Source organism: Boleophthalmus pectinirostris, unplaced genomic scaffold (assembly GCF_026225935.1).
Source record: "Boleophthalmus pectinirostris isolate CB_2022bp ecotype Guang Dong unplaced genomic scaffold, ASM2622593v1 HiC_scaffold_2, whole genome shotgun sequence".
Lineage (NCBI taxonomy): Eukaryota > Metazoa > Chordata > Actinopteri > Gobiiformes > Gobiidae > Boleophthalmus > Boleophthalmus pectinirostris.
Genome location: NW_026571152.1, coordinates 32,614,726 through 32,627,443, shown reverse-complemented (window position 1 = coordinate 32,627,443; position 12,718 = coordinate 32,614,726). Strand labels below are relative to the sequence as shown.

Below are 12,718 nucleotides of genomic sequence, written 5' to 3'. Positions count from 1 at the left end.
AAAAAGGTTATGTCACTGTGTTTTAACATCTACTTCCTGTAATTTTCAGCATATTCTGAACCTCTTTTTACACGAGTCCACACAAGAAACACACCAAAAACACAATAACATTTCAATAAATTAATAAAATAGCTGACAAAATGAGCTGACAACACAAGTTAATAAAGTTATTGTCATTTTCAAAGTATAGGCCAGTGATTCTGAATGTAAAATAACTAACTGCTAACTGGGGATACTACTCTTTCAGAAGCTGTTACTCATGTTATAATATAGTCCTTTTATGGTCAATTTAGCCTGTTACTTACGACCTCTGTTTCAATAACCATTTGCATAGTAAAGTGTGACCAAAGGCTTGTAGGGCAAAGAGGAAGGGCTACTTACAGCACAATATGAGACACTGATCCCTCCCACCTGTCCAGTTGTAAAGGATCTGCGCTTAAAAAGGGGGAAACTGTGAACTGTCTTCCTGTCCTCCCTTTGGAAACACGATGCTCCGCACAGACTTCATTGTGACTTTAATTTTAGGGCTGTTTTTACATGCAGAAGGTGACAGCGCAAACCAGCATGGTGAGTACATTCAGCGGTCTTCTGCATCTAAGACTCTTGGATATGTTTCTTCTTTGTTTCTTTTTTTGTTTACATTACAGTGTGTTATGTAATTCTTGTTGCTGCTGGTGCGGGGATATGTGGGTCACAGTTTCCCAGCTACTTTATTGTTGTTTGGATCAATTATTGACTAGTCCTTTTTCTTACAATTCACATTCAAAAAACATTTAAAACGTACAGATATGGTTTATATATTTTATATGAAAAGGAGAGAGAGAGACAGAGAGAGAAAACAGTGACACAGAGAGAGACAGAGAAACACACAGAGACAGAGAAAGACACAGAGTCTTGTTTCACCTTGTGATGTCATGAAGAGGTAGTTTTCAAGTTAACAGCAACCTTTTACCGTTTGTTCAGTAGAGATTGGCAATTCCATCCATCCATTTTTCTTCCACTTTATCCGGGGCCGGGTTGCGGGGGCAGTAGTCTAAGCAGGGAGGCCCAGACATCCCTCTCCACATACTCTTCCTCCATCTATTCCGGTGGGAGGCATTCCCAGGCCAGCCAGGAGACATAGTCCCTCCAGCGTGTCCTGGGTCTTCCCCGGGACCTCCTCACATTGGGACATGCCCAGAACACCTCCTCAGGGAACAGGCGCTCGAATTCGACCTGGCTGCAGGGTGGGGCCCCAGCTGTGCCACACTAGGTGATGTCACGGTCCTTGATTTTGTACAATTCACAAAGGACTGGGAATTCAACCTCTGAAATTATCCCAATTCCCAGTCTAGTAAAGGTGAAGGGCGTACAACCACAGATGAAGCACTTCATTACAACATGACATCACAATGTGGAACATTGAGTGTTTTCTGTTTGAGAGAAGAATTCACCCTAAATATCCAGGGTTTGTGTTAAATGTGTGAATGAAACAAAACAAAACTCCAGGAATGTTTGTGATGAGGAAACAGCATTATAACATAGATCAGAAAATAGCGTAATATGGAAGTATTTGACAGACTGTCATTAGACGTCATTGATTTTATTACAACAAAGTGTTCATATCATATCTTTACAGCTCCTGTTGTTCAAACGGCTCTGGGTGGCCTGAAAGGAGTCTACATGACAGTAAAGGGCAAAGAGTCTGGAGTACATGCCTTTTTAGGAGTTCCGTTTGCTTATCCACCTGTGGGCCCAGAGCTCAGACTGGCTCCACCTCGACCTGTCCAAGCCTGGAATGGAGTGAAGGATGCAACTAAACAGCCTCCCATGTAAGACTCCTGTTATGAGCAAGTAGTGAATAAACTCCAGTAGCCCACTTTACACAGAAACAGACAAACAAAATCCTTCTTTTTATCCAGGTGTGTTCAAGATGTAGCATTCTTGGAAGATGTTTACACTAAAATGGAAATGGAAATAGATATCCCAGGGATTTCCGAGGACTGCCTCTACCTCAACATTTATAGTCCTGCAAACACACCTCCCGACGCCAAGCTCCCAGTAAGAACTAACAGATTAGATCAGATTTAGGCTATAAATTACACAACCGGTCAAAAGTCTGGACTTCTTTTTCTAAGTAGTTTTTTTGGTTTTTAGGTTTACTCCTAAACTGCTCCAGGCAAATGAAGCTCATGCTGCTGGCAGTCATGGGGTGAAATTGGAGCTCAGTTCCATATTAGGAATAGGAATTTATTTACAGGCAAAATATCTTAATAAAAACACCAGGATTATGTAGATTATGTAGGTTAATATGATATATATATATATATATATATATATATATATATATATATATATATATATATATATATATATATATATATATATATATATATATAGAGAGAGAGAGAGAGAGAGAGAGAGAGAGAGAGAGAGAGAGAGAGAGAGAGAGAGAGAGAGAGAGAGAGAGAGAGAGAGAGAGAGAGAGAGAGAGAGAGAGAGAGAGAGAGACTGGTATCATTAAAACATAAATTATATACATGTATGTACAGTGAGTAAAACATAAACATGTTAATATAGATACAGTATAAGACAGTTACAAGAGGTCATAAGGAAACAAAGCAATGCAAAGATGATATGATGATTGACAGAAACGTGGGCTTATCTGTTTCGTAAGGGTGAGTTGTTCTACAGTTGTATGGAGTATGGTATGAATGTAGTCCTGTATCTCTTAGTTTGAGAGGAGCTGTAGGAGCCTGTGTCCAAGTGTCCAAACCTTTGACTCATAGTGTGTGAGCATGATTTCTAATATAAGTGAACTTAACAGTTATTATTATTGTTATTCACAGGTTATGGTTTGGATTCATGGAGGAGGCTTCACCATAGGAGCAGCTTCTTCTTATGATGGTTCTGCCTTGTCTGCGTATGAAGATGTGGTGGTGGTGGTGATACAGTATCGTTTAGGAATTCTGGGATTTCTCAGGTAAAACGTTGGGGCTGATTGTTTTCAGTCTTTGTTTTCTCTTCATACCTAAACCTTAAAGAGCCTATATTACACTATTTTCTGATCTATGTTTTAATGTTTCCTCATCAAAGACATACCCAGAGTTGTGTTTTGTTTTATTCACATGTTTAACACACAAATCCTGCATATTTAGGCTGAGTTCTTCTCTCACAACAGAAAACACCCTGCCCACTTTGGGGTGCCATGTAGTAACACAGGAAGTGCTCCATTGTGTTTTAAACTCCATACACTTTCACAAGACTTTTTTGGATAATTTCAGCCCTGGAAATGCCAATATCTACTAAACAAAATGTAAATAGTAGTTGTTAACTTGAATACTTCTGCTTCATGACATGACAAGGAGGAAAAGAAAATTTTGACTTTGAGATGAAGACAGACTAATAATGGCAAGGCAAGGCAAGTTTATTTGTATAGCACAATTCGTACACAAAGTAATTCAAAGTGCTTTACAGAATAAGAAATACATTAAAATCATAATAAAAACAAATCAAAACATAAATAATCATGAAGATTAAAATTAAAAAAGAGAGACATAAATTGGAGAGAACAGTGAGGAATGAAAACCTTTCAGTTATATGCACAGTTAAACAGAAATGTTTTGAGCCTGAATTTAAACAGCGTCACAGAAGAGTCTGTCTCACATGTTCAGGAAGACTGTTCCAGGTTTTAGCTGCATGAACCTGAAACGCTGACTCCCCTTGTTTAGTTCTGACTCTGGGCACCAGCAGGAGGCCGGTCCCTGAGCTCCTCAGAGTGCGAGATGGTTCATATGACACTAACATGTCACAGATGTACTTTGGTGCTCGGCCATGGAGAGACTTGTACACAAGCAGAGCTGCTTTAAAGTCTATTCTCTGAGGCACAGGAAGCCAGTGCAGAGACCTGAGCACAGGACTTATGTGCTCATACTTCCTAGTTCGAGTAAGGATCCGAGCTGCAGCGTTCTGGATGTTCTGCAGCGTCTCACAGCTCGTTTTGAGAGACCAGTGAGCAGACCATTACAGTAGTCTAACCTACTGGAGACAAACGCATGGATAAGTTTCTCCAAGTCTGCTTTAGACAGTAAACCTTAGATTTTTGCTATGTTTTTTAGATGGTAAAAGGCTGCAGATGTTATTGATTTGATGTGGCTGTTAAAGTTCAAGTCTGAGTCCATTATTACCCCTAGATTTCTTGCCTGATTTGAAGGTTTTAGAGAGAGAGACTGGAGGTGACTGCTGACACTGTCCCTTTGTTTCTGTGGACCAAACACTATGACTTCAGTCTTGTCAGAGTTTAGCTGGAGAAAGTTGTTTTGCATCCACACACTGATCTGTTGGATGCAGTGACCAAGTGAGTCCACTGGTCCATAGTCTTGCTGCTTATTAACTGGCCTAATGCAGGATTACTCATGTGTGAATGAAACAAAACACGACTCTGGGTATGTTTTTGAGGAGGTAACATGGCTTAAAGTTTACAAGAGTCAATTTCACATAGTATAGGACCTTTAAACTTTTGTGATGAAACCTCTTACTCATTTCAGCACTGGAGAGAAAGACATGGCTGGAAACTTTGGCCTTTTGGATCAGGTAGAGGCTCTGAAGTGGGTGCAGCAGCACATCCACAACTTTGGTGGGAACCCAGATCAAGTCACGATATTTGGGGAGTCTGCTGGAGGAATGAGTGTGTCTCTTCTGGTAAGATATTCACATAAACTAAGCCTGTCATGATAATTATTATATCAAATTATCATTCGATAACTGACCGCTGGAACCACGTATTTGGGGGTTCAATATAGACCCTTTAAAATATGTAAACAAAAACATTTTAAATTCCAGAATGGCAGAGGCAAAAGTGAAATGGAACATAATGTGATTTCAATGGGAAAATCTGGATTAACCTCCAGATTTTTTTTTTGTTTTTACTCGACAAATCCTTACAGAAACTCCTACTGTAGCCACAGCTGCCCTAGGGCAGACTGACAGGAGCGCAACAAGGCTGCCAATCTCCACCATCGGCCCCTCTGACCACCACCATCACTCACACACACACACATACGCACACACGCACACACGCACACACACGCACACACACACACACACACACACACACACACACCACTTTCATACTAGGCAATGTGGGTGAAGTGTCTTGCCTAAGAACACGATGACAGTTTTTGCCACTGGCGACCCCCTGTGGCACCTGGAATTCCCAGCGGTCTCCCAACCCCAAGTACTAACCAGGCTCGGCCTCGCTTAGCTTCTGAGATCTGACGATGATATTTGATGATGATATTTTGAATTATGTCTCTTTGAATATGTCTTACTGTCTATGGTTGTTTTAACAGTATCTCTCACCTCTGTCAAATGGACTGTTCCACCGGGGAATCGCAGAGAGTGGCACAGCTGCACTATTTGAAACTCTATCAGACCCCCTCATCATAGCACAGGTCAGTTTAGCCTTAAATGAAACTGGCAGGCAGTGGTGGAAGATACCAGAGCAAAAAAAAAAATCTAATAATGTAAAGTAAAAGAATCACATGAAAAATCTATTGAAGTAAATGTATTGAAAGTACCTGTTTAAAAAGTACTTAAAGATTAAAAAGTTAAGGTATTTCATGCTGATTTTTAGATCTTATAAAGATTCAAATGTAGAGATTTTAATAAAGATTTGTGCTGAATTTTGTGGAACAACTGAATGGATTGTTTTTTCTTAATTCTTTAATTGTGTTAGCTCAAACGAAGAATGTGCTAAAAATTAACCAGCAGGTCTCAGATGATAATAAAAAATACTTTTCAGTCCTGTTAAAAAATGTAGTGCAGAAAGTACAGATACATACTGTCAAATGTAGTGAAGTAAAAGTAAAAAGTATCCACTTTAAAACACTCTTAAGTGAAGTACAGATACCTAAAGTCTATATTTAACTATACTACTGTACTACTTTTACTTTGTTACGTTCCCGTTTCATGTCTAAATGAAATATGTAATCAGTGTCGCTTAAGACAAAAATACAGTATGTACAACTTTTAATGCTTGTGAACTTTTTCTAGATGGCAGCAAACATGTCTGGCTGCAGCCTTGAAAGTCCTGAAATTATTAGTAACTGCATTAGAAACCTTGATCTACAAAAAATAGTGCAGCTCACAGAGGTAAGATACTACAGCACATTCTTCTTCTTCTTTTTTCTTTTTTTCTTCTTCTTCTTATTATCATTATTATTATTAAAGGTGCATTGTGTAACTTGTGTAAGGTCCGTCAAACGCTTTTCTCTGTGGAGATCTTATTGCTTTGTCGGGAATGATTCACAGTGTGGCATTAAACCTTTCTATCATCATGGAGACTAAACCAGACCAAGTGACAGGTCAGATCTGTGGAGAGGCCACCCTGCTCACAGTCAGAATATGTTTTTCTAGGCATTTTTGAGCTATAAAACCCCCTGTAATTGAATAAATGTAAGGTAGAACTGTTTAATGTCATACTGTGGAACATTCCAGGCAGAAGAGTGACTTATCCATAGAAACAAGATGGTGACGGGCTTACCTACCAAAAAGTTACATAGTGCACCTTTAACACTGTTACCTCGTCATAGACTGTATAGAAAAAGAAGTAGACTAAGCGAGTGTGACGTCACCCACAGCGTTCAGCACCGCTCAAATGAGGCTCCTGTTGCCACTGTTACAGAAGCAAATTTGGAGCCAGGCTCCATATTTGGAAATTTGATTGCGAGTATCATAGCAACCACATGAGCCAAACATGACTGAGGTTGTTAAATGTGCCCACCCTTCTCACTGGAAAGTGGGAAGGGGACAACAAAATGCACTAGTTGTCAATCAAACCAAGAGTTTGTGAAGGCATATGATTGGTGCATTATTTATGTTCATATCTTATTATATTATATTTAGGGACAAAACAGTGAAATTCAGAATCATGTAGAGCAGGTTAAAGCAAACATTTTAAGACCCAAATGACGAGGTTCACAGCAGCAGTTACAGAGAGAGGGACGAAAAGATCCCAGTGTATGTCAGTTGGAGTCAGGGTCAGAAGGAGCCAGAAGAGCCTCCTGAAGCACTTCCTATTTGGAACGCGGCGGCTCGCGCGTCAGCTCTGTCCATTCATATACAGTCTATGTACATAGTGCACCCTTCTTTTCACCTGTGTTTTTTACCTCTCTTATGTAGGTCAGGGAATTGATAATTACTGTAACTATTGATGGCCTTTTCTTGCCCAAACCTGTGAATGAATTGTTTCGTAACCACGAGTTCCATAAAGTTCCTTTTATGACCGGAATAACAAGTGATGAAGGCGGCTGGTTACTCCCCAGTGTAAGTAAGTTCAAATATTTGATTTTAAAGGGCCCATATTATGCTATTTTTACCTGAAGTGTTTTGTTTCATTCACACGAACCCTGCATATTTAGGCTGAGGTGGATCATTCTGTTCCACCTTGTGATGTCATGCAAGAAATGCTCCACTATGTTTTTAAACTTCCCTGGAAGCCCCTAGAATTAGCAATCTGTACAGAACTAAAGATAAAATGTAGCTGTAACTTAAAAACTACCACCAAATGACAAGTTAGAACAGAGCATTTTGATCGTTGGAAAAGTAGACAGACTAATAGTAAAGGCTTACCAAAACTCTTTTTGATGAGGAAACATTATACATTATACATTATAACGCATCATGAAATTGCACAATATGGGCCTTTTAAAGATGTACCTCACCTCTATCTAAATTCTCCATTGTTTTCACAGTCTATGGCGCCTCCAAACTGGACAGAGGGAATGACGCGAGACGAAGTGAAAGGCATACTGTCCCTCTTTTACACTGCTGAAGTGAGATTACATCCTGGGTCCAAATATTATGCATGATTTCCAATTTGACATTGCTCTAACAATATATGTTTTTATTGAAAGCGTAAAGATGAAGCACTGAATTTGATCATAGACGAATTCACTGGAAAAAGTGAGGACCCCAAAATACTCCGGAAGGCCTTTACTGACATTCTTGGGGATTTTGTTTTCAACGTTCCTGCAGTGAAAACCATAAACGCCCATACAGGTTTGACATTTGCATAAAACTATGTTGATATTTTGTGTTGTTGCTTTATCAGTAATGCAAAAAACAATGGACAGTGCAACAACAAGAACTGTGCAAATATGACAGGTTAGACAGGTTAGGTAGAAATTTTACTAAAACACAGTTAAGAGCATTATATCTATGATTTTTATTCTCCAGTTTGGTCATTTTTTTAGGTTTCAAATTTGACATCCTGTTTGGAAATCATCAAGTCATGCCAAAACTCCTCTAATGTATATAGAAATTATTATCTAACAAATAAACATCAGAAAACACCTTTATTTTGTTGAACTCATATTCAAAGGTGCATTGTGTAACTTTTCCGGTGGAGGGTTCTCCACCTGTTTGTCTCCATGGAGATGTTATTATTTTGTATGGAATGTCCTGGAGTGGCATTATGAACATATTCATCTTGCATTTACATAATAACACATTATTACAGAACTAAAAGCTTGCATTCTTACTGTGAGTGAGCTGGCCTCTCCACAGATCTGACATTCAGATTCCAGAAGACTTTATTCACTGTTTTTATTGTACGCACACACAGGGCTCGTATAGTAAAGTTGTGCGTGTGCGCGTACATGAGCAAACGTGCCGTGCTTTTTCCCACCTCCTCCAGCTGAGCCAAAGTCCCAAATGTTCCACACTTGGGCACGGTTTGATTGCGCTCACACTGGAGAAACGTACCAGTACCAGTCTGTGGTCCGGGGGCTGGGGTTGCTGAATTAATAGATTAAACAACAAAGGTTTACAGCTCTCGTGGAAAGTGTGTTTTGTTTTATATAATGATTAGCTTTAGAATAAGAAACGTTATTGTTCTTTTATATCCAGATGCAGGAGCTCCTGTGTACGCTTATGAATACAACTTTACCCCTCGGATGCTGAAGAAATTGAGGCCAGACTTTGTCGGAACAGATCACGCAGATGACATTTTTTCTGTATTTGGACTCTGCTTTACAACTCATATCACACTAAAAGGTATGAGCGACAGTTTTATTAAAAGGCCCATATTACACTATTTTTTGATCTGTGTTATAAAGTTGTTTCCTCATCAAAAACAGACCTGGAGTTGTGTTTTGTTTCATTCACATACTGCATATTTAGGCTGCATATTTTTTTTATGTTTGAGAGTTCTTACGAACCCTCGAGCACCCGATGGAGAGTGTAGAGCTGGTCCAGTGTTCCACGGCCAGGACGAAAACCACACTGCTCCTCCTAGATCCGAGGTTCGACTCTCGGCCGGATTCTCCTCTCCAGTACCCTGGCATAGACCTTACCGGGAAGGCTGAGGAGTGTGATTCCCCTGTAGTTGGAACACACCCTCCGGTCCCCCTTCTTATACAGAGGGACCACCACCCCGGTTTGCCAGTCCAGAGGTACTGTCCCCAACCACCACGTGATGTTGAAGAGGCGTGTCAGCCAAGACAGCCCCACAACATCCAGAGACTTAAGGTACTCAGGACGGATCTCATCCACCCCCAGAGCCTTGCCACCAAGGAACTTGCCAACCACCTCAATGACTTCAGCCAGGGTGATGGACGAGTCCGCCTCCGAGTCCCCAGCCTCGGCTTCCTCCTCGGAAGACATGACGGTGGGATTGAGGAGATCCTCAAAGTATTACTTCCACCGCCAGACAACGTCCCTAGTCGAGGTCAACAGCTCTCTCACCGAGGGTGCTCGAGGGTTCATCTGAGTTTGCCCAACGAGTCCACATGTGCTTTGTGGACTTGGAGAAGGCATTTGACCGTGTCCCTTGTGGTGTCCTGTAGGGGTGGAGGGGCTCTGGGAGTATGGGGTCCGGGGCACTTTGCTAAGGGCTGTCTGGTTCCTGTATGACCGGAGCAGGAGCTGTGTTTGCATTGCCGGCAGTAAGTCAGACCTGTTCCTGGTGCATGTTGGACTCCACCAGGGCTGCCCTTTGTCATCGGTTTTGTTCATTGTGTTTATGGATAGAATTTCTAGGCGCAGTCAGGGGTCGGAGGGGGTCCAGTTTGGGGACCATGGGATCTCATCTCTGTTGTTCGCAGATGATGTTGTCCTGATGGCTTCATCAAACCTGGACCTGCAATGTGCACTGGGGCGGTTTGCAGCTGAGTGTGAAGCGGCTGGGATGAGGATCAGCTCTTCTAAGTCTGAGGCCATGGTTCTTGACCGGAAAAAGGTGGCTTGCCCTCTCCGGGTGGGTGGGGGGGTCCCTGCTCCAAGTGGAGGAGTTCAAGTATCTCAGGGTCTTGTTCACGAGTGAGAGGAGGATGGAGCGTGAGATTGACAGGTGGATCGGTGTGGCGTCAGCAGTGATGCTGCTGCTGTATCGGACCGTTGTGGTGAAGAGAGAGCTGAGCCGAAAGGCAAAGTTCTCGATTTACCACTCAATCTTTGTTCCTACCCTCACCTATGGTCATGAGCTCTGGGTAATGACCGAAAGGACAAGATCGCAGATTCAAGTGGTCGAAATGAGTTTCCTCCGCAGGGTGGCTGGGCGCTCCCTTAGAGATGGAGTGAGGTGCTCAGTCACACATGAGGAGCTCGGAGTAGAGCCGCTGCTTTACACGTCGAGAGGAGCCAGTTGAGGTGGCTCAGGCATCTGTTCCGGAGGTGTTCTGGGCATGTCTCACTGGAAGGAGGCTTCGGGGTGCCCCCGGAGGAACTGGAGGAGGTGTCTGGGGTGAAGGAAGTCTAGGAGTCCCTGCTTAGACTGCTGCCCCCACGACTCGCCCCTGAAAGAAGAGGAAGAAAATGGATGGATGGAGTTCTTCTTTCAAACACAAAACACTCTGTTCCATTTTGTGATGTTGTGGTAATACAGGAAGTGCTCCACTGTGTTTTTAAACACCATTCACATTCACTAGAATAATTTGGATGATTTCATCTCTGGAATTGGGTAAAGATAGCTGTTAACTTGACATCACAATGTGGAAGAGCATTTTGAGCTTTTGAGATATAGACAGACTAATAATGCAGAATTACTCAAACACTTATGAATGAAACAAACAACTCCAGCTATGTTTTTCATGTTATTGCATGGCTTAAAGCTCACTGGAGTAAATTTTTGCTTAATATAAGACCTTTAAATGTTTAAATTGTCTGCTTGTTGGTACTATATTTTTGTCTGAAACAATTCTTTGTTTCTGCAGAAGAATGCTCAAAAGAGGAGGAAGATTTCACCCAAAGTGTCATGAGATACTGGGCAAACTTTGCTTACACTGGGTAAATGTAAAATACATCTACGAATACAAGGGCATTTTTTGTACAGACTTGGTCACTCTGTTTGTTTTGTAGGTCTCCAAATGGGAAAGGCCTGGTGCATTGGCCACAGTATGGAAAAGAGGAGAACTACCTGTTTATTGACTCTGAGCAGGTGGTCCGTCAGGGGCTGAGGAAGGACCACTTTGTGTTCTTTACTCAGACTCTTCCAAAAATGTTGGAGGAGCTCGAGAAGAAAGAGCACATAGAGTTATAGAGCAACTGGCCACAATCTGTAGAAATAATCATTAAAACATTGAAATCCCTTAATGAGACTTTTATAACACTGTCATGATCAAACACTGGATACTCAACTTAAAGCTGCACTATGTGACTTTTTTGCTGAGGGTCCGTCACCTGCTTGTTTCTATGGATATGTCATTGCTCTGCCTGGAATGTTCCACAGTATGATATTTAACAGCTTTACCTTACATTTAGCAAATTTTATAGTTTTATAGCTCAAAAATATTTAGAAAAACAGGCATTCTGACTGTGCCTCTCCATAGATCTGACCTGTAACTTGGTCTGGTTTGGTTTCCATTATGATATAATGGTTTAATCCCATACTGTGAAACATTCCAGACAAAGCAATAACATCTCCATGGAGAAAACAATGTTTGACGGACCCTCCCACAATGCACCATTAAGACTTAGCAAACTGAACAATCATAGACCAAATTAACCCTTGTGGACTACCAAGCACTCAAAACTGTGACTTATCTAAAAATAATAATAAATTTAATATTTTTGTTCATCTTGTATGTCTTGTTTTTCTTTACTAGTTAGTATTTAATTCCTTTAGAACGGTAGACTGCTTTATCAAATCTCTCAACTGCTTTTCAAGGTATTTCAATTTCATTAAGAGCGGCCAAATCTGTGAATATTTTCTTTTTCACATTGACTTGTTTACGTGTATGCTGTTTCTTCTTCTGACCTGGAGGGAGCGCACTTGTCACATTATGAGCAGTTAAAGTGCTTATCTCATCTTAGACTACTCATTTTACTAAAGCACAGTAGAAATCATTACATGTAAGATTTTTAAAACAGCATTCACACTCGATATTTTTTAGGCTTAAAATTTGACTTCTTAGTTGGAAATCATGACATTGCACTAGTGAATTCCTTACCTGTTACCTAACAAAACTCTAATGTACATGGAAATTATTATCTGGCTAATACAAATGTAAGAAAACACCTTTATTTTGTTGAAATCATGTTAACAGTATCAGAAAAAAGGTTATTGTGTGTGAATTGGGCTGAAATTTAGGATAGAATTCTCCCTTGAGTGATGTCGTTGTGTTTCTGTAATTTTCATCATATTTATTTATTTATTTTTTGCAATTTGTTTCTTGATTTATATAAAACGATAAATTATGTTTACAATAGCTATAATCCCGCCAAATTAAATCAAAATTAA

At 40.7% G+C, this 12,718-nt stretch overlaps 1 protein-coding gene across 1 annotated transcript; it reads left to right on the top strand.

The window, feature by feature from the left end:
* The first annotated feature begins 441 nt into the window (after positions 1-441).
* Positions 442-12,055, top strand: LOC110165929 (pyrethroid hydrolase Ces2e-like). Its single transcript, XM_020931127.2, has 13 exons — positions 442-567; positions 1,619-1,811; positions 1,902-2,040; positions 2,829-2,962; positions 4,527-4,680; positions 5,331-5,432; positions 6,034-6,132; positions 7,162-7,305; positions 7,734-7,814; positions 7,896-8,040; positions 8,890-9,036; positions 11,193-11,265; positions 11,338-12,055. Exons 1-13 carry the CDS (start codon positions 489-491, stop codon positions 11,516-11,518), a joined length of 1,671 nt encoding a protein of 556 aa, XP_020786786.2. The 5' UTR covers positions 442-488; the 3' UTR covers positions 11,519-12,055.
* Positions 12,056-12,718: the final 663 nt, after the last annotated feature.

Bases quoted from the DNA above. Each gene is read 5' to 3' on its own strand.
- LOC110165929 (XM_020931127.2), top strand. From the start codon at position 489: ATGCTCCGCACAGACTTCATTGTGACTTTAATTTTAGGGCTGTTTTTA. The intron at 4,681-5,330 runs GTAAGATATTCA...TTGTTTTAACAG, and splicing joins GAATGAGTGTGTCTCTTCTG to TATCTCTCACCTCTGTCAAA. The intron at 11,266-11,337 runs GTAAATGTAAAA...TTTGTTTTGTAG, and splicing joins GCAAACTTTGCTTACACTGG to GTCTCCAAATGGGAAAGGCC.